Raw genomic sequence first — 26,757 nt, forward strand, 5'->3', positions numbered from 1 at the left:
CAGGTGTGACGTGATGTCACTCATTCGTTTTACGGTATGCAGGTGAGGCGATAGCCTGGGAAATACAAATGGTTCAGTAGATAGGATTGTGTATGTCAATATATTAACCACCAGGATATATATAGGTAAAAAGGTAAACATAGTCAAAAATTTCTCTGTCGATATCATTTAAAAATGGTGTGAAATCTTAACCAAGCTGGTTCGCTGACCGTTTGTTTGTTGTTGTTTTTTTACTCTACAATCGCCTTAACAGTCGTCTTCAAAAAAAGTAATAGTAAATGAAAGAGCGATAAAGTTATCTTCATAATTTATTTCGGGGATCAACCCATGTAAACTCAACCAACTCGAGCTGTTTTATTGTGTATAAGCTATATCTGTAATTCTTGTTTCAAAATGTCGTTTTGTTCATTTGTACCCCCGCAGAGCCTCGCTATAAAAGCGCCTGTTTCAAAATGTCGTTTTGTTCATTTGTACCCCCGCAGAGCCTCGCTATAAAAGCGCCTGTTTCAAAATGTCGTTTTGTTCATTTGTACCCCCGCAGAGCCTCGCTATAAAAACGCCTGTTTCAAAATGTCGTTTTGTCATAAAAAAACGCCTGATAGACTTTCATAACTCATTTTTTTCCTTTTTCAATATAGATAAAAATTCTCTAATATGCTGAAGAATGATAGGTATTATTTCAACATAGAAATATACATGTTTAATAATAAATCTATACTCAGTTTCAATGTTATGAAACAATAAACCTAATGGATTATTTTCACTGCTTTAACAATCTCTGTGAAAAACAGTCAACCGCAAAAACTTACTCTTTTACAGAATGTATACATCCTTGTATTGCACAATCGGTTTTCTGATGAGAATTTAGTTACGATATAGATATTTTGTTCATACATCTACATCACACATTAACGGTTCCGTAATCCATGTAAGGTACACAAATTTTCACATAATTATCACACACCGCGCGTCTAACAAATGTCCCAGGTGTAAAGTTGTCAAATCTTGACTCACTTCCCTCTCTCGTCAACAAAATGATTCAACCCGTTTCTATTTTTTCCACATCACTGAACAAATAAGGAACTCTCTCAAGCTTGAAGCATTTCCCACCACTCGGCGCCCTTACCTGTTTGTTTATGTCAGTTTATGGGTAATTTTGAAACTATTAAAACGTGCAACATGCTAAAATTACTTCTATTTGTACTTAAAAAGCTATAACTTGTGAATGTGTGCACCTTCACTTTCCCTAGCACCTGACACTTACTGGTATGTAATATTTAGTGTTAATGCGTAGCTTTTCTGAACACAGACTTCATTGCTTTCAACCAATCCAATATACAGATACTGCCAAAAATGTTAATAATAATTGTAGTGTCTATTTTTTTCTCGCGGAACAAAGCAATATGTTTGAGAGTTTATGTAATTGGCTAGGAATAAAGAAGTTGCTGATAGTAAACAGCATGATGACGCTACCAACCCATTTATGTATAAACAACTGTATTCGAAAATATTGAATAGGAAACATATCACGGATTCATTTCTATCTAATATATGTCAAAATCTTTCGAAACATTAAAGAGGAAAATTGATAGGTTAAGAATGATTAAGAATTGCAGCATTAATTTAGTAACCATGTATTGTAACGTAGAAAGTTTTGCATTTTCTAATACACTAAACACTGTGATGCAATATCTAACATAGTCTGTCAGTTGATGAAAAACAAAATACCAATTTTGGCATCATAAGTGCATTAGCAGCCATCAAATTGTGTTATCTACCACCAGTCACGTAAATGCCGCTTGTAAACACTGACGGTCAAATTCGTAACACAGGGGTTCAAAAGATGCAAGTTGATGAAAATTATGGGGAAGTTTTATGGTCGCCATAGCGATCTCATTGAGAAATATTCTATTTCTTTGTGTAATATAAAGATGCACGTGTTTGATGCTTGTTGGTTTGCCTGTTGGTTCCGGTGTTGTATACCTTGTTCTCCTTGGAGAACGTGACGAGCACCTGAAGTAATTAGTACAGTTTATCGTTTATCGATATCTCTTCGCACGTAGTCTTGTTGCTCCTCCTGTATCACACTGTATCCTGTTGATTTCGTTGGCGGCTTGAATCTCCTGGAACACTTTGATGATGGTGTATATGTTGGGGTGTAAGTGGTGTACCTTCTTCTTCAGATTCCCATGCCAGGCTTCTAGATGGTTGGTGGTGCTAGGTCTCTCTGTGGTGAAGTGGTTTCAGATACGGCGGTCTCCCTCAATCCACTGTGTAACGACATAGTCTGTAAAGGGCGTAGTGCCCACGGGTAAGTCCACATCTTCCAGTTCCTTCAGCGCGTTGAACCAAACATCCTCAACTCTTTCCAGTGGTACCAAAGGCAGCACGGCAGCCAGGCGAGCTAGTCTTTTGATGCCGTCGTTCTCCCTGAAAAGTTGCTGAAGCTGCTGGGTCTTACCGGGTAGGAGTTTGTAAAAAAGAGGATACAGTGTTCACTATCTGGTGACAGCACTATCATCACCACCTCTGAGATCATCTTATAATTGTTTGTATTTGAGGTCGATGGCTTGGGTAATTAAACGATATAAGTATACTTACATTTAAAAAACATAAAATAATTTGTATAGGTATAATAAAAAAATCATGAATACAATTAATACCAATGGATATTTTGTTTAATTATACATAATGATTAATATCCTAAAATATTTCATCATCGTTATCAATTTACTTAATATGGCGTCCTTAATATATACTTAATGTTTATTCAAGTCAGACAAATTTATCAAAAATGTAAAACTTTAATTCTGATATAATGTAATATTTTAGTGTACTTTAACCTCCTCTAGTAAATGATAATGAATTCAAATAAATGAAATTTATATATTTATGAAAAAAGTCTTTAATTTGTTAAAATTTTCAGTGACATATATATCAACATAAAGAAATAAAATGCAATGCTTTTTTTTATTTTATATATTTTTAAAAACTCAATAAAACAGCTATCATTTAATAGGCTAGATGGCACAGGTGACCATAGGTAAAATACAGGTAAAAACACAGGTAAACACAGGTAAATTATTACCAAATAGACTATAATCCTTATCACAACATTCTACTGTCCATGTTTTTTTTTAAATAGTGGGCAAATCGGGATACAGCCATAAGGAAGTACCTATTTTTTTAAAAATTTTGTTTGTATTGTTTTACTTATGAATAACACAAACAACGACAACAACAAGACAAGATAAAGAAACAAATGAATGAATGAATGAATGAATGAATGAATGAATGAATGAATGAATGAATGAATGAATGAATGAACATTAAATACGTCTCTGTTCTAACGAAATGTATTGATGTAGATCAACAATCAAGTTAGTTCATAAATTTTAATGAAACTTCACATTCACACTATGCAAAATCAAGAGAGAAAAAAGTTTTACATTAAATATGCCAGATACTAGGAAGTGTGTTCAATGGTGATGGCGGCCTAATTCTGTCATCCAATGTTTTAGGTTACACAAAACAACGCAGTTTGCTTTCAGGCTTATACTGGTTAATTGGGAGTAGGACAGTTCTTACCACAAAATGGCAAGTCTCCATTTTTACGAAACTAACGCGTCACTGATGAGTTTGCTCACGTCTGCAAGACGCTTTCAATAGACGGCCGTGTACGTTACCAGCCATTAACGAAAATCTACGTCGATTTCGCAGATGGTTGCTTCATCCTGATGCTACAACGACGGTGTTTTCTGTGAGAAAAAGTGTCGTCTCATGTGAACTTAAAACCTTCTTCCTTGTTTGTCAGTTCCTTTCAGAACGCGTATTCGGAAGGCAAGATGTCGGCTCCCACAAATGCGCCGATCCAGTCCACTGCGGGTGCTATCCCGATGAAAAATGAGAAAGGTACTGTATCGTGATCCCTTAGAACTATTTTGATTATCAAATATTCAGAAAGTAGCTGCAAGATGATTCCTTGTCGACTGGGTTTAATGTGATCAATGATTAAAAGTTTTGTTTAAATATGGTATATATGATAAGGATTCATGCAATTTTGTGAAGCTTAAGATGGACGTAGGAATAAGAAGTGGTCGAGGACACTCTAAAACACTGTTTCTTCAACAACACAGGACCAATAGAAGAGGAAATAGCTTTGCTATAAGAACTGTGATAACATGGAATAATCTTACAGAAGACATTGTATCTGCTCCAAATACAAATACTTTTAAAAACAAACTGGATAAGTTTTGGAAAAAACAAGATATTGTATATAATTATAGAGCTACTGGAAACTAACCGGAAAATGAACTTTAACCACGACAATAAGATTTTGAGTCTAGTGAAGAGGAACACTGTGTTCCTGTACCGGAAACACTACTATACTATACTATTAAATGTTTAAACTATGATTACAATCAGCAAAGTTTATATGAGCTGTATGAGTCTGTTCACCTAAATATATGTTATATTTCATCAACAGAATCATTTTTGAAATGTTGCTTTATTTTCGCAGGTGATCTTACTATGCAAAAAGTAAAAGTCAGTCGCTATGTAACTGGTAAAAGGTGAGTAGTATATATGTTACATGTGATTGAATATATTGAATATATATTTGAATATAAAATTTTTTGTTATGTAGATATTTAAAGCTTCACTTGTTCTCTGTTCTCTCAGTTCTGTGGGATACTTTGAGACACAAGTAAACAATTTCTGGCATAATGATTTATTGAAAAGTTTTGTATGTCAACAAAATATCCCTGTTAGTAATACTGTCTTCATTTCGCAAAATATGTCTTATGTTATGATATATGTACATATAATATAGGGATAGGTATTATACTGTCTCTATACAGTGTATCTTTCTAGAGCTACTGTGATGAAATTTCTGTTAACTGGCCTTGCTGTGTTTTTACCCATTTTCTCCAAAAGTACATCACCATTGTTTTCTAAAGTAGTAGAAAGCTTAATAATTTTCTAATTGAATATGCCTACTTTAGTGATGAGTATTTTTTGTTAACTAATATTTAACCTATTTACAACTGAAATACCACCCTATGTTGTATACCAATATTAGTCAGATATATGAAGAAAATAATTTTTAAAAATCGATGGCACTAAAAAACTTGCTTATTTTTCATTAAAATCATACTATTTTCACTGTATGTCATTTCAATTTATTAGTATTATGTTTACTATGAAATTTAAATTCACTCCTCACTGGCCAACAAAATGGCACTAGTCAGGTTGGACAATGCAAAAGTTTACACTAACTACAGTGTAGAAATAAATTTGATATAGGTATGTCAGGTAAATACAGCTTGTAAGGTTAGTTAACAAAACTAAATGCACAGAAGTCTCCACTTGTCCAAGTTTCTTTCTCTCTATATAATACATCCCTGAATAATAGCAGAAATACAAAGAAAATGAAATCCAACATTTGGCAGAAAACAATAAAGTTAACAGCAAAAATAAACCCTGCTGAACCTTCCGACAGATGTTGTCGGGTCATATCTACTGCTTACTGCAAAAATAGTTTTCTTTGTTTGCTAACAATGTGATGGGTATGTAAAATATCTTTTCAATAAAAAGTCACATGAGTTATGTTTTTCTCACAACAAATCTATGTTTTGGTTTTTAGACCTGACTATGCACCTGATAGCAGCAGTGATGAAAGTGAAGATGAGTTTGTCCCTGTTAAAACGGAGCAGGAAGCCCCATCAGTGGCGGAAAAAGATGAAGGAACAGAAACTGTATATGATCGTCGTCTTCAACGATTACAGGGGCGTGACATTGAAAAAGACGAGGATGACAGGTGTGTTACTGTTTATTGACAAGTACAAATTCCAATATGCATTGGTATTCATTGAAATATTTTCTATTGTGGATAAACAATGTTTGTTTGTTCTTTGTTTTTTTTTCGAAATAGAAGTGTTTCTTTGACTTATGATTAATGACCAAACAGAGAACACGGAATGAAAAACTCTCACTTTTGTGTCCTTTGTGTTAAATCTACATGAAAAAGAAACAATGATATTTTCTGTCAATAATTGCAGTATTAAAATTCATTCACATCAAGTTAATGACAAACTGGTGTTAACATCTGAGTTCACTGTATTTCAACTAAAGGATGATCAGATAGATAACTTTTATGATGCTTCTTTCCTCCATCTTCACAAAATTCCAAATTAAGGATGTTTTTTTGGTGAACTGTTATAGAGTTGCCAGACATCGACGGGAAGTGGAGGAACCTGAGCTTATACAGGAGGGTTCAGACTCAGAGGTGGAAGGCAGGAAGAGAAGGGGTGAAGAAGAGGAGGAGAGCAGTGAAGAAGAAGAGGAAGAATTAGATGAAGAGGTCAGTCTTTTTTGTCTTTCATTTAGAATAAAACATGAAGATGTCAAACAATTTAACAACTCAACAGAACATTAAATCAGGGATTTGACTTTTTCTTTCATTTTATATCACAGAATATCTAAAAAAACATGTGACCTTATACAAGAATGTTTCAAAGAAGTTATAATCATCATATAATGATTTTTATAAATTTGTAATCTAGTTATGTAAATAAGTAGTGTCGAAATTAAAAAAGATATACTATTAGTCTGTTGTTCCAAATTTGAATGACTTATATTAATAAGTTGAAATTTCTTTTCTTCCACTTTTTCAGGAGATAGAACGTCGACGTTTACTGTTGAGACAGCGAGCACTACAGAGACAGGAGGAGGAGGTAAAAAAATCAATCAACTTAGAATTATTGCCAACCATGATATCAGGGATACCTCAGATCAATTTTTTCAAATCCTAACAGTTAGTGATGGGAATCGGAACGGAAATTTACAATCGATTATCGGAAGGAGTACAAAGAACGATTAATCGATCAATGGGAATAGTATCTATCCTCACTACTTTTAGAACTCTTGACTTCATTTTTCCAGGATATTGGTACAGCTCAATATCGGCCATTTTTACAACATGCTCTTACGCTGTATTTTCGTACTTATGTTTAAAAGTTAAAATCTAAAGTTTTCTTGATTTATGAATATACTTTCCTTTTCTAAAAACAAATGAAATCTAAGTTTTAATTTACAAGTGTAGATTCGCATCAGTGTTCTTTATTATAAATACTGATTGAAAACTACGAAAGGTATGCCACCTACTGGTTGCTTCTAGTACTGATACACTAGGCCCGATACACTACATTGGTTTGGTACGTCCCCGTCCATTTGATTAATCAAGCTGACAAAAACTTAGTCGAGCGCTTGATTTTTGGTTGTAGTCGAGCAATTTTTGACTTTTTTCGACTATCGGAACACCACTACTAACATTCGACAGTTAATTCATTTTCCAGTTTTGTGAAATATAATTTCAGAAATATTCCTTTCAACCCACATCAATATTTTGAAACCTGACTGTGAAAAGTGATGGTTGCGTTATACTTTGCAACAGATAAACTTAATTCTTATTATTGCTTGGTTTGATTAACAGGAAGTCATGGATGTGGAGGATGAGAAAATGGATGGAGATAGCGAAGAGGAGTCGTCTGAGGAGGAGGATTACACTGACTCTGAGGAGGAGACTGGTCCCAGACTGAAACCAGTGTTTATCTTTAAGTAGGTCCCAGACTGAAACCAGTGTTTATTTTTAAGTAGGTCCCAGACTGAAACCAGTGTTTATCTTTAAGTAGGTCCCAGACTGAAACCAGTGTTTATCTTTAAGTAGGTCCCAGACTGAAACCAGTGTTTATCTTTAAGTAGGTCCCAGACTGAAACCAGTGTTTATCTTGAAGAAGTAGGTCCCAGACTGAAACCAGTGTTTATATTTCAGTAGGTCCCAGACTGAAACCAGTGTTTATATTTCAGTAGGTCCCAGACTGAAACCAGTATTTATATTTCAGTAGGTCCCAGACTGAAACCAGTGTTTATCTTTAAGTAGGTCTCAGACTGAAACCAGTGTTTATATTTCAGTAGGTCCCAGTCTGAAACCAGTGCTTATCTTTCAGTAGGTCCCAGACTGAAACCAGTGTTTATCTTTCAGTAGGTCCCAGTGTGTAAAATTCAAAATCCTAGGATGTGTGAAAATTAATTTTTATGTTTTTTTTTTAATATACAATAAGTAGGATAGTACATCTAGTGAAGATATTCTTTCTCTTCATAGAAAAGACCGAATCACAACTTTAGAGAAAGAAAAAGAGGAAGCCAAGAAGAAGGATTTGGAATCGGAGACAAAGCGTCTAGCAGAGGAGAGGCGCAAACAGGCTCTTAAGGTAAGGTAAAGGAACAGGGCTCACAATGTAAGGTGAAGGAAAGGGGCTCACAATGTAAGGTGAAGAAAAACAAGGTCTCAATGTAAGGTGATGGAAAGGGGCTCACAATGTAAGGTGAAGGAATGGGGCTCACAATGTAAGATGAAGGAAAGGGGCTCACAATGTAAGGTGAAGGAATTGGGCTCACAATGTAAGATGAAGGAAAGGGGCTCACAATGTAAAGTGAAGGAAAGGGGCTCACTATGTAAGGTGAAGGAAAGGGGCTCACAATGTAAGATGAAGGAAAGGGGCTCACAATGTAAGGTGAAGAAAAACAAGGTCTCAATGTAAGGTGAAGGAAAAGGGCTCACAATGTAAGGTGAAGGAATGGGGCTCACAATGTAAGGTGAAGGAAAGGGGCTCACAATGTAAGGTGAAGAAAAACAGGGTCTCAATGTAAGGTGAAGGAAACAAGCTCTCTGTGTAAGGTGAAGGAATCAAGCTCTCAATGTAAGGTGTAGGAAACAAGGTCTCAATGTAAGGTGAAGGAAACAAGCCCTCTGTGTAAGGTGAAGGAATCAAGCTCTCAATGTAAGGTGTAGGAAACAAGCTCTCAACGTGAGGCAAAGGAAACAAGGTCTCAATGTAAGATGAAGTATACAAGGTCTCAATGTAAGATGAAGGAAACAAGGTCTCAATGTAAGGTGAAGGAAACAAGCTCTCTGTGTAAGGTGAAAGAATCAAGCTCTCAATGTAAGGTGTAGGAAACAAGCTCTCAATGTGAGGCAAAGGAAACAAGTTCTCAATGTAAGTTGAAGGAAACAAGGTCTCAATGTAAGATGAAGGAAACAAGGTCTCAATGTAAGATGAAGGAAACAAGCTCTCAATGTAAGGTGAAGGAAACAAGCTCTTAATGTAAGGTGTAGGAAACAAGGTCTTTATGTAAGGTGTAGGAAACAAGCTCTCAATGTAAGGTGTAGGAAACAAGCTCTCAATGTAAGTTGAAGGAAACAAGGCCTCAATGTAAGGTGAAGGAAACAAGCTCTCAATGTAAGGTGAAGGAAACAAGCTCTCAATGTAAGTTGAAGGAAACAAGGTCTCAATGTAACATGAAGGAAACAAGGCCTCAATGTAAGGTGAAGGAAACAAGCTCTCAATGTAAGGTGAAGGAAACAAGCTCTCAATGTAAGTTGAAGGAAACAAGCTCTCAATGTAAGTTGAAGGAAACAAGGTCTCAATGTAAGATGAAGGAAACAAGCTCTCAATGTAAGGTGTAGGAAACAAGCTCTCAATGTAAGATGTAGGAAACAAGCTCTCAATGTAAGGTGTAGGAAACAAGCTCTCAATGTAAGGTGTAGGAAACAAGCTCTCAATGTAAGTTGAAGGAAACAAGGTCTCAATGTAAGGTGAAGGAAACAAGCTCTCAATGTAAGTTGAAGGAAACAAGCTCTCAATGTAAGATGAAGGAAACAAGGTCTCAATGTAAGGTGTAGGAAACAAGCTCTCAATGTAAGATGAAGGAAACAAGGTCTCAATGTAAGATGAAGGAAACAAGCTCTCAATGTAAGGTGAAGGAAACAAGCTCTCAATGTAAGTTGAAGGAAACAAGCTCTCAATGTAAGGTGTAGGAAACAAGCTCTCAATGTAAGGTGTAGGAAACAAGCTCTCAATGTAAGTTGAAGGAAACAAGGTCTCAATGTAAGGTGAAGGAAACAAGCTCTCAATGTAAGGTGAAGGAAACAAGCTCTCAATGTAAGTTGAAGGAAACAAGCTCTCAATGTAAGTTGAAGGAAACAAGCTCTCAATGTAAGTTGAAGGAAACAAGGTCTCAATGTAAGATGAAGGAAACAAGGTCTCATTGTAAGGTGAAGGAAACAGTCTTGAGAATTCTTAACTCAAAAGAAATTATTAATGTTTTTTTCTGCTCTGTGTGTCACAGCTGGAATCCAGTGATGGTACTAGTAGCTTGAGCTGCTGAAGAGTAATTATCCATTCTGTCAGTTTGTCATATAGGGTGAATAAACTTATGTATGCTTATGTATAAATGACTGTCAATCTATTATACTGTGTCATCACTTTAGCTGCTCTCTTCACTGATTTACTTTCCCTCTCAGAGAATGAGGTCATGTTTTAAAATAAACTTGATATAGGTCATTTTTGTTTGAAATCAGAATTTAACCATTCCTTCCAGTTGTGTAGGTATGATGAAGAATTTGTTGATATAGATACGTTTTGTAAAAGCTCACTATGTATGACCTAGAATTTGTTGATAAAGATGTGCTTTGTAAAAGGTCACTATGTATGGCCCGGATTTTGCATGATGACAGATGATTGCTGATGACAATCGTCGTGAGATGGAGGAAGAGAAGGGAACACTTGATGCCTGTGATGCACTTGACTCTGGTGATGATGATGAAGAGGAGTATGAGGCCTGGAAAGTAAGAGAGTTACGGAGACTGAAACGGGACAAAGAAGAGCGAGAAGCGTAAGTTTTAAAATGATAATAGCATAGTCAGGTGTTACTGAATTTCTCACACGGAGTTAAATTATTTTGATGTGTGTGTGTTAGTTTGCTACTATGTGAGATAGTGTGGCTTTGTATCAGCAGTTAGTGTATTATCTTGATGGCTTAGGACCAGCAGGTAGTGTTAAAAGTAAGTGGCTTAGGACCAGCAGTTAGTGTATTAGCTTGATGGCTTAGGACCAGCAGTTAGTGTATTAGCTTAGTGGCTTAGGACCAGCAGTAAGTGTATTAGCTTAGTGGCTTAGGACCAGCAGTTAGTGTAATAGCTTTATGGCTTAGGACCAGCAGTTAATATATTAGCTTGATGGCTTAGGACCAGCAGTTAGTGTATTAGCTTGATGGCTTAGGACCAGCAGTTAGTGTATTAGCTTAGTGGCTTAGGACCAGCAGTTAATGTACTGGCTTAGTGGCTTAGGACCAGCAGTTAGTGTATTAGCTGAGTGACTTTGGACCAGCAGTTAATGTACTGGCTTAGTGGCTAAGGACCAGCATTTAGTGTATTAGCTTGATGGCTCAGGAGCAGCAGTTAATGTACTGGCTTAGTGGCTAAGGACAAGCAGTTAGTGTATTAGCTTGATGGCTTAGGACCAGCAGATAATGAACTGGCTTTATGACCAGCAGTTAGGACCAGCATGTATTAGCTTGATGGCTCAGGAGCAGCAGTTAATGTACTGGCTTAGTGGCTAAGGACCAGCAGTTAGTGTATTAGCTTGATGGCTTAGGATCAGCAGATAATGTACTGGCTTAGTGGCTTAGGACCAGCAGTTAGTGTATTAGCTTAGTGGCTTAGGACCAGCAGTTAGTTATTGGCTTAGTGGCTTAGGACCAGCAGTTAGTGTATTAGTTTGATGGCTCAGGAGCAGCGGTTAATGTACTGGCTTAGTGGCTAAGGACCAGCAGTTAGTGTATTAGCTTGATGGCTTAGGACCAGCAGATAATGTACTGGCTTTGTGGCTTAGATCTAGCAGTAAGATATTGGCTTAGTGGCTTCGGACCAGCAGTTAGTTATTAGCTAAGTGGTTTAGGACCAGCAGGTAATGTGTATGCTTGATGGCTTAGGTCCAGCTTGATGGCTTAGGACCAGCAGTTAGTGTATTAGCAGTGGCTACCAGCAGTTAGTGTATTAGATGGCTTAGGACCAGCAGTTAGTGTATTGGCTTGGCTTAGTAGCTTAGGACCAGCAGTTAGTGTATTAGCTTGATGGCTTAGGACCAGCAGTTAGTGACCAGCAGTTAGTGTAGCTTGATGGCTTAGGACCAGCAGTTAATGTATTAGCTTGATGGCTAAGGACCAGCAGTTAGGGTATTAGCTTGATGGCTTAGGACCAGCAGTAAGTGTATTAGCTTGATGGCTTAGGACCAGCAGTTAGTGTAAAAGCTTAGTGGCTAAGGAATAGCAGTTAGTGTATTAGCTTGATGGCTTAGGACCAGCAATTAGTGTATTAGCTTTTTGACTTAGGACCAGCAGTTAGTGTATTATCTTGATGGTGAAGGACCAGCAGTTAATATATTAGCTTAGTGACTTAGGACCAGTAGTTAGGTATTAGCTTAGTGACTTAGGACCAGCAGTTAATGTACTGGCTTATTGGCTAAGGACCAGCAGTTAGTGTATTGGCTTGATGGCTTAGGACCAGCAGTTAGTTGTAGCTATTAGCTTGATGGCTTAGGACCAACAGTTAGTGTAATAGCTTGATGGCTTAGGACCAGCAGTTAATATATTAGCTTAGTGACTTAGGACCAGTAGTTAGGTATTAGCTTAGTGACTTAGGACCAGCAGTTAATGTACTGGCTTAGTGGCTTAGGACCAGCAGTTAGTGTATTAGCTTGATGGCTTAGGACCAGCAGTTAATATATTGGCTTGATGGCTTAGGACCAGCAGTTAGTGTATTAGCTTGATGGCTTAGGACCAGCAGTTAATATAAGTGTAAAAGCTTAGTGGCTTTTGACCAGCAGTTAGTGTATTAGCTTGATGGCTTAGGACCAGCAGTTAATATATTGGCTTGATGGCTTAGGACCAGCAGTTAGTGTATTAGCTTGATGGCTTAGCTTGATGGCTTAGGACCAGCTTGATGGCTTAGGACCAGCAGTTAGTGTATTAGCTTGATGGCTTAGGACCAGCAGTTAATATATTAGCTTGATGGCTTAGGACCAGCAGTTAGTGTATTAGCTTGATGGCTTAGGACCAGCAGTTAGTGTATTAGCTTGATGGCTTAGGACCAGCAGTTAGTGTATTAGCTTAGTGACTTAGGACCAGCAGTTAATGTACTGGCTTAGTGGCTAAGGACCGGCATTTAGTGTATTAGCTTGATGGCTTAGGACCAGCAGTAAGTGTAATAGCTTAGTGGCTTAGGACCAGCAGTTAGTGTATTGGCTTGATGATGTAGGACCAGCAGTTAATATATTAGCTTAGTGACTTAGGACCAGCAGTTAGTGTATTAGCTTAGTGACTTAGGACCAGCAGTTAATGTACTGGCTTAGTGGCTAAGGACCAGCAGTTAGTGTATTAGCTTGATGGCTTAGGACCAGCAGTTAGTGTAAAAGCTTAGTGGCTTAGGACCAGCAGTTAGTGTATTAGCTTGATGGCTTAGGACCAGCAGTTAGTGTATTAGCTTGATGGCTTAGGACCAGCAGTTAAAATATTAGCTTGATGGCTTAGGACCAGCAGTTAAGTGTAAAAGCTTAGTGGCTTTTGACCAGCAGTTAGTGTATTAGCTTGATGGCTTAGGACCAGCAGTTAATATATTAGCTTGATGGCTTAGGACCAGCAGTTAGTGTAAAAGCTTAGTAGCTTAGGACCAGCAGTTAGTGTATTAGCTTGATGGCTTAGGACCAGCAGTTAGTGTATTAGCTTGATGGCTTAGGACCAGCAGTTAGTGTAATAGCTTGATGGCTTAGGACCAGCAGTTAGTGTATTAGCTTGATGGCTTAGGACCAGCAGTTAGTGTAATAGCTTGATGGCTTAGGACCAGCAGTTAATATATTAGCTTGATGGCTTAGGACCAGCAGTTCATATATTAGCTTGATGGCTTAGGACCAGCAGTTAGTGTATTAGCTTGATGGCTTAGGACCAGCAGTTAGTGTATTAGCTTGATGGCTTAGGACCAGCAGTTAGTGTATTAGCTTGATGGCTTAGGACCAGCAGTTAAGTGTAAAAGCTTAGTGGCTTTGGACCAGCAGTTAGTGTATTAGCTTGATGACTTAGGACCAACAGTTAATATATTAGCTTGATGGCTTAGGACCAGCAGTTAGTGTAAAAGCTTAGTAGCTTTGGACCAACAGTTAGTGTAATAGCTTGATGGCTTAGGACCAGCAGTTAATGTATTAGCTTGATGGCTTAGGACCAGCAGTTAGTGTAAAAGCTTAGTAGCTTAGGACCAGCAGTTAGTGTATTAGCTTGATGGCTTAGGACCAGCAGTTAGTGTATTAGCTTGATGGCTTAGGACCAGCAGTTAGTGTATTAGCTTGATGGCTTAGGACCAGCAGTTAAGTGTAAAAGCTTAGTGGCTTTGGACCAGCAGTTAGTGTAATAGCTTGATGACTTAGGACCAGCAGTTAATGTATTAGCTTGATGGCTTAGGACCAGCAGTTAGTGTAAAAGCTTAGTAGCTTAGGACCAGCAGTTAGTGTATTAGCTTGATGGCTTAGGACCAGCAGTTAGTGTATTAGCTTGATGGCTTAGGACCAACAGTTAGTGTAATAGCTTGATGGCTTAGGACCAGCAGTTAATGTATTAGCTTGATGGCTTAGGACCAGCAGTTAGTGTAAAAGCTTAGTAGCTTAGGACCAGCAGTTAGTGTATTAGCTTGATGGCTTAGGACCAGCAGTTAGTGTATTAGCTTGATGGCTTTGGACCAGCAGTTAGTGTAAAAGCTTAGTAGCTTAGGACCAACAGTTAGCATAATAGCTTGATGGCTTAGGACCAGCAGTTAATATATTAGCTTGATTGCTTAGGACCAGCAGTTAGTGTAAAAGCTTAGTAGCTTAGGACCAGCAGTTAGTGTATTAGCTTGATGGCTTAGGACCAGCAGTTAGTGTATTAGCTTGATGGCTTAGGACCAGCAGTTAGTGTATTAGCTTGATGGCTTAGGACCAGCAGTTAAGTGTAAAAGCTTAGTGGCTTTGGACCAGCAGTTAGTGTAATAGCTTGATGACTTAGGACCAGCAGTTAATGTATTAGCTTGATGGCTTAGGACCAGCAGTTAGTGTAAAAGCTTAGTAGCTTAGGACCAGCAGTTAGTGTATTAGCTTGATGGCTTAGGACCAGCAGTTAGTGTATTAGCTTGATGGCTTAGGACCAGCAGTTAGTGTATTAGCCTGATGGCTTTGTATCACTATCTAGCTGGAGCACTGCTCACTCTCCTATTGCCAGGAAGTTTTCTTTATCATTATATTACAAATTACTTACAGATAGAGACAGATCATTTTGCTCTCTCTTAAAAAATGAACTCATAAAATCTATGGTTTATGCCATCAAGATCTTTGAACAAAGACATTCCTATTGAGTTTTTCTTCCTAAATATTTGATACGATAAAATCTGAGCTGTGAACATTTTCTACTGACAGGGCAGAAAAAGAGAAACTAGAAGTTGAACGACTCAGAAATATGACAGAAGAAGAACGTCGTGCAGAGATCAAGCAGAACGGCAAAATTGTTACAAACAAGGCTCCCAAGGGCAAATATAAATACCTGCAGAAATACTACCACAGGGGAGCCTTCTTCTTGGTAAGTCCTCAGAAATACAGGCACTAATAAGGACATATCTCTGGAAATCCTGCCAGGGAGGGGCCCTCTTCTTGGTTATCATCAGAGATACAGGCACTGATGGGGAAATATCATGGAGGGGCCTTCTTCTTGGTTATCATCAGAGATACAGGCACTGATGGGGAAATATCATGGAGGGGCCTTCTTCTTGGTTATCATCAGAGATACAGGCACTGATGGGGAAAGATCATGGAGGGGCCTTCTTCTTGGTTATCATCAGAGATACAGGCACTGAGAGGGGCCTCATGGAGGGGCCTTCTTCTTCGTTATCATCAGAGATACAGGCCCTGCTGCGGAAATATCTTGGAGGGGCCTTCTTCTTGGTTATCATCAGAGATACAGGCACTGATGGGGAAATATCATGGAGGGGCCTTCTTCTTGGTTATCATCAGAGATACAGGCACTGATGGGGAAATATCATGGAGGGGCCTTCTTGGTTATCATCAGAGATACAGGCACTGATGGGGAAATATCATGGAGGGGCCTTCTTCTTGGTTATCATCAGAGATACAGGCACTGATGGGGAAATATCATGGAGGGGCCTTCTTCTTGGTTATCATCAGAGATACAGGCACTGATGGGGAAATATCATGGAGGGGCCTTCTTCTTGGTTATCATCAGAGATACAGGCACTGATGGGGAAATATCATGGAGGGGCCTTCTTCTTGGTTATCATCAGAGATACAGGCACTGATGGGGAAATATCATGGAGGGGCCTTCTTCTTGGTTATCATCAGAGATACAGGCACTGATGGGGAAATATCATGGAGGGGCCTTCTTCTTGGTTATCATCAGAGATACAGGCACTGATGGGGAAATATCATGGAGGGGCCTTCTTCTTGGTTATCATCAGAGATACAGGCACTGATGGGGAAATATCATGGAGGGGCCTTCTTCTTGGTTATCATCAGAGATACAGGCACTGATGGGGAAATATCATGGAGGGGCCTTCTTCTTGGTTATCATCAGAGATACAGGCACTGATGGGGAAATATCATGGAGGGGCCTTCTTCTTGGTTATCATCAGAGATACAGGCACTGATGGGGAAATATCATGGAGGGGCCTTCTTGGTTATCATCAGAGATACAGGCACTGATGGGGAAATATCATGGAGGGGCCTTCTTGGTTATCATCAGAGATACAGGCACTGATGGGGAAATATCATGGAGGGGCCTTCTTCTTGGTTATCATCAGAGATACAGGCACTGATGGGGAAATATCATGGAGGGGCCTTCTTCTTGGTTATCATCAGAGATACAGGCACTGATGGGGAAATATCATGGAGGGGCCTTCTTCTTGGTTATCATCAGAGATACAGGCACTGATGGGGAAATATCATGGAGGGGCCTTCTTCTTGGTTATCATCAGAGATACAGGCACTGATGGGGAAATATCATGGAGGGGCCTTCTTCTTGGTTATCATCAGAGATACAGGCACTGATGGGGAAATATCATGGAGGGGCCTTCTTCTTGGTTATCATCAGAGATACAGGCACTGATGGGGAAATATCATGGAGGGGCCTTCTTCTTGGTTATCATCAGAGATACAGGCACTGATTATCATGGAGGGGCCTTCTTCTTGGTTATCATCAGAGATACAGGCACTGATGGGGAAATATCATGGAGGGGCCTTCTTCTTGGTTATCATCAGAGATACAGGCACTGATGGGGAAATATCATGGAGGGGCCTTCTTCTTGGTTATCATCAGAGATACAGGCACTGATGGGGAAATATCATGGAGGGGCCTTCTTCTTGGTTATCATCAGAGATACAGGCACTGATGGGGAAATATCATGGAGGGGCCTTCTTCTTGGTTATCATCAGAGATACAGGCACTGATGGGGAAATATCATGGAGGGGCCTTCTTGGAGGGGCCTTTGGTTATCATCAGAGATACAGGCACTGATGGGGAAATATCATGGAGGGGCCTTCTTCTTGGTTATCATCAGAGATACAGGCACTGATGGGGAAATATCATGGAGGGGCCTTCTTCTTGGTTATCATCAGAGATACAGGCACTGATGGGGAAATATCATGGAGGGGCCTTCTTCTTGGTTATCATCAGAGATACAGGCACTGATGGGGAAATATCATGGAGGGGCCTTCTTCTTGGTTATCATCAGAGATACAGGCACTGATGGGGAAATATCATGGAGGGGCCTTCTTCTTGGTTATCATCAGAGATACAGGCACTGATGGGGAAATATCATGGAGGGGCCTTCTTCTTGGTTATCATCAGAGATACAGGCACTGATGGGGAAATATCATGGAGGGGCCTTCTTCTTGGTTATCATCAGAGATACAGGCACTGATGGGGAAATATCATGGAGGGGCCTTCTTCTTGGTTATCATCAGAGATACAGGCACTGATGGGGAAATATCATGGAGGGGCCTTCTTCTTGGTTATCATCAGAGATACAGGCACTGATGGGGAAATATCATGGAGGGGCCTTCTTCTTGGTTATCATCAGAGATACAGGCACTGATGGGGAAATATCATGGAGGGGCCTTCTTCTTGGTTATCATCAGAGATACAGGCACTGATGGGGAAATATCATGGAGGGGCCTTCTTCTTGGTTATCATCAGAGATACAGGCACTGATGGGGAAATATCATGGAGGGGCCTTCTTCTTGGTTATCATCAGAGATACAGGCACTGATGGGGAAATATCATGGAGGGGCCTTCTTCTTGGTTATCATCAGAGATACAGGCACTGATGGGGAAATATCATGGAGGGGCCTTCTTCTTGGTTATCATCAGAGATACAGGCACTGATGGGGAAATATCATGGAGGGGCCTTCTTCTTGGTTATCATCAGAGATACAGGCACTGATGGGGAAATATCATGGAGGGGCCTTCTTCTTGGTTATCATCAGAGATACAGGCACTGATGGGGAAATATCATGGAGGGGCCTTCTTCTTGGTTATCATCAGAGATACAGGCACTGATGGGGAAATATCATGGAGGGGCCTTCTTCTTGGTTATCATCAGAGATACAGGCACTGATGGGGAAATATCATGGAGGGGCCTTCTTCTTGGTTATCATCAGAGATACAGGCACTGATGGGGAAATATCATGGAGGGGCCTTCTTCTTGGTTATCATCAGAGATACAGGCACTGATGGGGAAATATCATGGAGGGGCCTTCTTGGTTATCATCAGAGATACAGGCACTGATGGGGAAATATCATGGAGGGGCCTTCTTCTTGGTTATCATCAGAGATACAGGCACTGATGGGGAAATATCATGGAGGGGCCTTCTTCTTGGTTATCATCAGAGATACAGGCACTGATGGGGAAATATCATGGAGGGGCCTTCTTCTTGGTTATCATCAGAGATACAGGCACTGATGGGGAAATATCATGGAGGGGCCTTCTTCTTGGTTATCATCAGAGATACAGGCACTGATGGGGAAATATCATGGAGGGGCCTTCTTCTTGGTTATCATCAGAGATACAGGCACTGATGGGGAAATATCATGGAGGGGCCTTCTTCTTGGTTATCATCAGAGATACAGGCACTGATGGGGAAATATCATGGAGGGGCCTTCTTCTTGGTTATCATCAGAGATACAGGCACTGATGGGGAAATATCATGGAGGGGCCTTCTTCTTGGTTATCATCAGAGATACAGGCACTGATGGGGAAATATCATGGAGGGGCCTTCTTCTTGGTTATCATCAGAGATACAGGCACTGATGGGGAAATATCATGGAGGGGCCTTCTTCTTGGTTATCATCAGAGATACAGGCACTGATGGGGAAATATCATGGAGGGGCCTTCTTCTTGGTTATCATCAGAGATACAGGCACTGATGGGGAAATATCATGGAGGGGCCTTCTTCTTGGTTATCATCAGAGATACAGGCACTGATGGGGAAATATCATGGAGGGGCCTTCTTCTTGGTTATCATCAGAGATACAGGCACTGATGGGGAAATATCATGGAGGGGCCTTCTTCTTGGTTATCATCAGAGATACAGGCACTGATGGGGAAATAATGGAGGGGCCTTCTTGGTTATCATCAGAGGGCACTGATGGGGAAATATCATGGAGGGGCCTTCTTGGTTATCATCAGAGATACAGGCACTGATGGGGAAATATCATGGAGGGGCCTTCTTCTTGGTTATCATCAGAGATACAGGCACTGATGGGGAAATATCATGGAGGGGCCTTCTTCTTGGTTATCATCAGAGATACAGGCACTGATGGGGAAATATCATGGAGGGGCCTTCTTCTTGGTTATCATCAGAGATACAGGCACTGATGGGGAAATATCATGGAGGGGCCTTCTTCTTGGTTATCATCAGAGATACAGGCACTGATGGGGAAATATCATGGAGGGGCCTTCTTGGTTATCATCAGAGATACAGGCACTGATGGGGAAATATCATGGAGGGGCCTTCTTCTTGGTTATCATCAGAGATACAGGCACTGATGGGGAAATATCATGGAGGGGCCTTCTTGGTTATCATCAGAGATACAGGCACTGATGGGGAAATATCATGGAGGGGCCTTCTTGGTTATCATCAGAGATACAGGCACTGATGGGGAAATATCATGGAGGGGCCTTCTTCTTGGTTATCATCAGAGATACAGGCACTGATGGGGAAATATCATGGAGGGGCCTTCTTCTTGGTTATCATCAGAGATACAGGCACTGATGGGGAAATATGATGGAGGGGCCTTCTTGGTTATCATCAGAGATACAGGCACTGATGGGGAAATATCATGGAGGGGCCTTCTTCTTGGTTATCATCAGAGATACAGGCACTGATGGGGAAATATCATGGAGGGGCCTTCTTCTTGGTTATCATCAGAGATACAGGCACTGATGGGGAAATATCATGGAGGGGCCTTCTTCTTGGTTATCATCAGAGATACAGGCACTGATGGGGAAATATCATGGAGGGGCCTTCTTCTTGGTTATCATCAGAGATACAGGCACTGATGGGGAAATATCATGGAGGGGCCTTCTTCTTGGTTATCATCAGAGATACAGGCACTGATGGGGAAATATCATGGAGGGGCCTTCTTGGTTATCATCAGAGATACAGGCACTGATGGGGAAATATCATGGAGGGGCCCTCTTCTTGGTTATCATCAGAGATACAGGCACTGATGGGGAATTATCATGGAGGGGCCCTCTTCTTGGTTATCATCAGAGATACAGGCACTGATGGGGAATTATCATGGAGGGGCCTTCTTCTTGGTTATCATCAGAGATACAGGCACTGATGGGGAAATATCATGGAGGGGCCTTCTTCTTGGTTATCATCAGAGATACAGGCACTGATGGGGAAATATCATGGAGGGGCCTTCTTGGTTATCATCAGAGATACAGGCACTGATGGGGAAATATCATGGAGGGGCCCTCTTCTTGGTTATCATCAGAGATACAGGCACTGATGGGGAAATATCATGGAGGGGCCTTCTTGGTTATCATCAGAGATACAGGGACTGATGGGGAAATATCATGGAGGGGCCTTCTTGGTTATCATCAGAGATACAGGCACTGATGGGGAAATATCATGGAGGGGCCTTCTTCTTGGTTATCATCAGAGATACAGGCACTGATGGGGAAATATCATGGAGGGGCCTTCTTCTTGGTTATCATCAGAGATACAGGCACTGATGGGGAAATATCATGGAGGGGCCTTCTTCTTGGTTATCATCAGAGATACAGTCTGCTCACATAGTGGGAGGATGATTCATGTAATTTTAAGTCCACTTCTGTGAAAGTTCTTCTTATGATGTTTGAGATGTAATTTTGAAACAGTATCTTCTCTCACATACTGAAAGGTTGACCCACATAATTTTGTTTTGTCTGAAGTGAAAGTCTTTTTAGCCCTGTTTGAGATACAATTTTGAAAGAGAAACCCTGCCTTCTAGATGTTGTTTATTTTATAGTTCAGAGTGAGAACTTGTTTATTTTATAGTTCAGAGTGAGAACTTGTTTATTTTATAGTTCAGAGTGAGAACTTGTTTATTTTATAGTTCAGAGTGAGAACTTGTTTATTTCATAGTTCAGAGTGAGAACTTGTTTATTTTATAGTTCAGAGTGAGAACTTGTTTATTTTATAGTTCAGAGTGAGAACTTGTTTATTTCATAGTTCAGAGTGAGAACTTGTTTATTTTATAGTTCAGAGTGAGAACTTGTTTATTTTATAGTTCAGAGTGAGAACTTGTTTATTTTATAGTTCAGAGTGAGAACTTGTTTATTTTATAGTTCAGAGTGAGAACTTGTTTATTTTATAGTTCAGAGTGAGAACTTGTTTATTTTATAGTTCAGAGTGAGAACTTGTTTATTTCATAGTTCAGAGTGAGAACTTGTTTATTTTGTAGTTCAGAGTGAGAACTTGTTTATTTTGTAGTTCAGAGTGAGAACTTGTTTATTTTGTCGTTTCAGAGCCAGGATGATGATGTATATAAAAGAGATTTCTCAGCGCCAACACTAGAAGATCATTTTGATAAAACCATCCTTCCCAAAGTCATGCAGGTCTGTAACACAACAACTACAGTAACTGTTGGTTACTGTAGGAAAATATCTACTGATGTAACTACTGTAGCATTCCAGTGTTCTGTCATCATTTTTCTCGTAAAATTTTGACATAAAGTCGTACTCTGTGATGTCAAATTCATAAACATTTATCACAGGAGACCCCATTTAATTCAAAATATTTCATTGTTCCTTGCCAACCATCACACCAAACATTCAAACTAACTTAAATCAAATACTTAGATAGTTCAAAGTTTTCCCAATTTGCTAATTTCGAGACAAGAAGGTTTGACTGTTTACTAAAGAGGACTTCAGTATCAAGGAAACAAACATTATAAGCAAATCTTGACCTTCTGTACCTGTTAGTTACCTGGCAGATGATATAAATCTGTCATATGATGGTGATACTGTACACACCAGACTCACTAAACTTTGTTATAAAATGAAATCAGTGAGCATACTTTCACATGAATATAATGGAAACAAGAAAACTTGATTTGAATATTCGTCTACAGATCATATTGGATGTACCACATAATGAAGGAAAATGACAGTAACATCAGTTATTATTGTGATTACCTCCCCTACAAGATTACGTAATTAATATTGATATTTTTTGTTTTTAAAGCACAATTTTGGATCTAGACCATTAATAAATCATAATTTGAACCTGCAAATGTCATTGTAGCAAATTCATTTTGGAAATTAAGGTTAGGTTTGAGTGACATAAACAATGTGTTTTCTGTCATCTTTATCAGACAAGATTATGTTCAGTAACATATGTACAAGTATGAGTGAACTTTTAGCTTTCAGATTGAATGATTAGATATCCAGTCAATAGATATCCAGTCAATAGATATTCAGTCATTAGATATCCAGTCAATAGATATCCAGTCATTAGATATCCAGTCAATAGATATCCAGTCATTAGATATCCAGTCATTAGATGTCCAGTCATTAGATGTCCAGTCATTAGATATCCAGTCATTAGATATCCAGTCAATAGATATCCAGTCAATAGATATCCAGTCATTAGATATCCAGTCAATAGATATCCAGTCATTAGATATCCAGTCAATAGATATCCAGTCATTAGATATCCAGTCAATAGATATCCAGTCATTAGATGTCCAGTCATTAGATGTCCAGTCATTAGATATCCAGTCATAAGATATCCAGTCAATAGATATCCAGTCATTAGATATTCAGTCATTAGATATCCAGTCATCAGATGTCCAGTCATTAGATATTCAGTCATAAGATGTCCAGTCATTAGATATACAGTCATAAGATGTCCAGTCATTAGCTATCCAGTCATCAGATGTCCAGTCATCAGATGTCCAGTCATTAGCTATCCAGTCATTAGATGTCCAGTCATCAGATGTCCAGTCAATAGATATTCAGTCATTAGATATACAGTCATAAGATGTCCAGTCATCAGATATCCAGTCATCAGATGTCCAGTCATTAGCTATCCAGTCATTAGATGTCCAGTCATCAGATGTCCAGTCATTAGCTATCCAGTCATTAGATGTCCAGTCATTAGCTATCCAGTCATTAGATGTCCAGTCATCAGATATCCAGTCATTAGCTATCCAGTCATCAGATGTCCAGTCATTAGCTATCCAGTCATTAGATGTCCAGTCATCAGATGTCCAGTCATAAGATGTCCAGTCATTAGCTGTCCAGTCATTAGATGTCCAGTCATTAGATGTCCAGTCAATAGATGTCCAGTCATTAGCTATCCAGTCATTAGATGTCCAGTCATTAGCTATCCAGTCATTAGATGTCCAGTCATCAGATGTCCAGTGATTAGATGTCCAGTGATTAGATGTCCAATCATACGATATCCAGTCATTAGATGTCCAGTCATAAGATGTCCAGTCATTAGATGTCCAATTATAAGATATCCAGTCATTAGATGTCCAGTCATCAGATGTCCAGTCATCAGATGTCTGGTCATCAGATATCCAGTCATTAGATGTCCAGTCATTAGATGTCCAGTCATTAGATGTCCAGTCATCAGATATCCAGTCATTAGATATCCTATTGTTAGATTGTTAAGATATCCTGTGAATCCTATGATAGTTTATAACTTAATATCATCAGATAAAGAAGAGTAATTGTGTCTTGTTTTACTGTTCTGGCCTTTGTGATTAAGACCTCTAGAGAGAATCAGAAATCCTTCAGGTTTAAAAACACATGAACCTTCTGCTTTGTTCAGGTTGGCCAATTCAGTAATTTCTGTATAGCATTTTGTCAAGTGACATGTTAAGAAGTGTGTGTGCGGTAATTATTTCAGGTCAAGAACTTCGGTCGTTCAGGCAGGACGAAGTACACCCATCTTGTGGACCAAGACACAACTCAATTTGACTCACCATGGATGACTGACACAGCACAGAATCTCAAGTTCCAGGCGGGAAAGGGTGGAGGAATGAAACAAGTGTTTGAAAGACCATCCAACAAAAAACGGAAATGAATCTTACATATTCTACATATAAAATGGAGGTGTTGCTAAAATATTGTTGTAACTTTTCCAGATCTCGGTAGCTATTCTTTTGTTGACACGACACATGTTGAGAGATAAATCATGTAGAGACTACAGTACTGTCCTGTTATACTGTAGACTGTAAATTCTTGTTAAATAAAACCAGTTCACCCTCTTTCTGGGTGTATGTTGCTTTCGATAATAATGGGATTTGAAATAATTTCAGTACCATGTTGAATCTCCCAACTTATTGAAGTGGTTGATTTTATCATTACCATTCAACTTTTATTTTTGCTCTTGAGTAAATCTCTACATGTGGGTGGTGACAGGTTTTACTGAGTTGTACTTAATTCGGGTCAATGCAGTTGTCAGCTGTAAAGTGACACTTACTTCATTTATTATTTTGTTAAATTAGCAAATTTTGTCATATGGTAATGAAAGCAATTATATCATAACCTATGATAGATCAATGAAGTAATAGCAACAGTACGGAGAAGCGAATTGTCAAATTTTCAAGGCAACCTACCCCTTTATCAAGACACAAATATCACATAAATTACATCAGATACATAGAACATTAAACAAACACAAAGTTATAAATCTAAATAGAGAGTGGTGGTGTAAATTTAGGTGTCTCGATAATCCCTTCATATATAACTGCTTGTTAAGGAGATGAGGCTAACACTATCATTTTTATTATCCTATTTTGTTATGTTTCAAGACCGAAGACCTAATCGCTACTAAATCAGGGGGAAAAATCAGAAAAAAAAACAAGATATGAATCCTCACAAGGAGAAGTTGGTTTTAAGTTTATAAGTGTTGTGGACAGTCTGGCCCCAGGGATGTGGACTTGATCAGGACCTGATGGAGCTCCACGTAGTTCAGCAAAACCGGTCAACAACACTAATGAACTTGTTGTGATTGTAACTTGCATTGATTGTCCCTATTTCTCCATCGCCCTTCATTCTGGGTGGTATCCAAGTCAGGCTTATCTCTCACCTCGCACTAATTTTTGAAAAATCAGTAGAAAGATATTTCTGATGATAATAAGGTAACTACCTGTCTGCTGATTTCCAAAGATACCAGTAATTTCAGATTACTTGTTTCAGACCAGTGAATGGTGCATTCAAATTTATCATATATTTCTAAGGTACATGTAGAATGATAATTGGGAGAGCTAGATCGATGAAAGTGTCTGTTGTTGTTGTATATATAAGGATGCCTGTGATTGTCTTGTGAGTATAATGATGGTTAAACTGTGTGTATGGTTGAAATCTGTATATGTTCAAGATCATTTTCAATAAAACAATGTACAGATATTTTGTTTTGTTATATATTTCTGTGGTTGTAATGCATTAAGGGAGATAAGTTGTAGTTGGTTGTCTTTCTTGTGAATTTTTTCATCTCAAAGGGCACTAGAAGTCCATTTTGCCAACTTTTACCTTTAAACTTCTTCTCAATGACCAAAATGCTCAGAATCACGATGTTTGGCTTTCAGATTCCTTGAATAAATCCTTAGTTTGATGTAAGAAATGACCTTGACCCATGTTTATAGTAGTAGAGACCTGGGCCCGTATTCATGAAACCATTCTCATGTTAAAGCATAGATTTTGTGCTCAAGCAAACTTTTTCATAATTCTCCTAAATCATATAAAATAATAAAAATGTCAAATATGAACATGGAATATAACTTTGAATTGAAGTCCTTTCATTTTTTTTTTTTAAATCTTTGGAAAGTTCATGCTTGAGCATGAGAACGGTTTCATAAATACGGGACCAGATTTGTTAAAAACATTTAAACAACACTTTCTGATTAACCAAGAAATCAAAGAGGCCTAGAATCAATGTGTTTTGCCTGTAAGTCCTGATATTTAATCCACGGATCAAGTCCACACAATTTGCAATAAAAAATGACCTTGACCGAAATCCGAGGTTATAGGTCAATGTGAAATGTCAATCAAGTTATGAAAAAAACCATGGAATACTAAGTGACAGATTAAGGCTAGCTGGTGGCTCCCTCGTGCACAATAAGCCAGAGGCACGTCGCATGCTATCCAGGGCAACAGAGATATAGTATTACGGACTTTATCATAACATGATCCATCTTCCTGAGAAACTCTAACATTGACAGTGATATAAATACACACCTCAATTCTTACATGAGGTAACATTTGTCCCATGCTCCACCAGGTGAGATCTGACGGCTTCTATACTAAAAGGATAAAGAAACGCA

At 39.0% G+C, this 26,757-nt stretch overlaps 1 protein-coding gene across 1 annotated transcript; it reads left to right on the plus strand.

Moving 5' to 3' along the window:
* Nucleotides 1–3,658: 3,658 nt before the first annotated feature.
* Nucleotides 3,659–25,843, plus strand: LOC132550270 (microfibrillar-associated protein 1-like). Its single transcript, XM_060214316.1, has 11 exons — nt 3,659–3,912; nt 4,520–4,571; nt 5,645–5,818; nt 6,223–6,361; nt 6,675–6,734; nt 7,493–7,617; nt 8,162–8,270; nt 10,577–10,734; nt 15,336–15,495; nt 21,947–22,036; nt 24,339–25,843. The coding sequence occupies exons 1-11, from the start codon at nt 3,846–3,848 to the stop codon at nt 24,513–24,515; spliced, it is 1,311 nt and encodes a 436-aa protein (XP_060070299.1). The 5' UTR covers nt 3,659–3,845; the 3' UTR covers nt 24,516–25,843.
* Nucleotides 25,844–26,757: the final 914 nt, after the last annotated feature.

This window comes from Ylistrum balloti, unplaced genomic scaffold (genome assembly GCF_031769215.1).
Source record: "Ylistrum balloti isolate Yb309-2 unplaced genomic scaffold, AGI_CSIRO_Ybal_v1 Utg370116, whole genome shotgun sequence".
Taxonomy (NCBI): domain Eukaryota; kingdom Metazoa; phylum Mollusca; class Bivalvia; order Pectinida; family Pectinidae; genus Ylistrum; species Ylistrum balloti.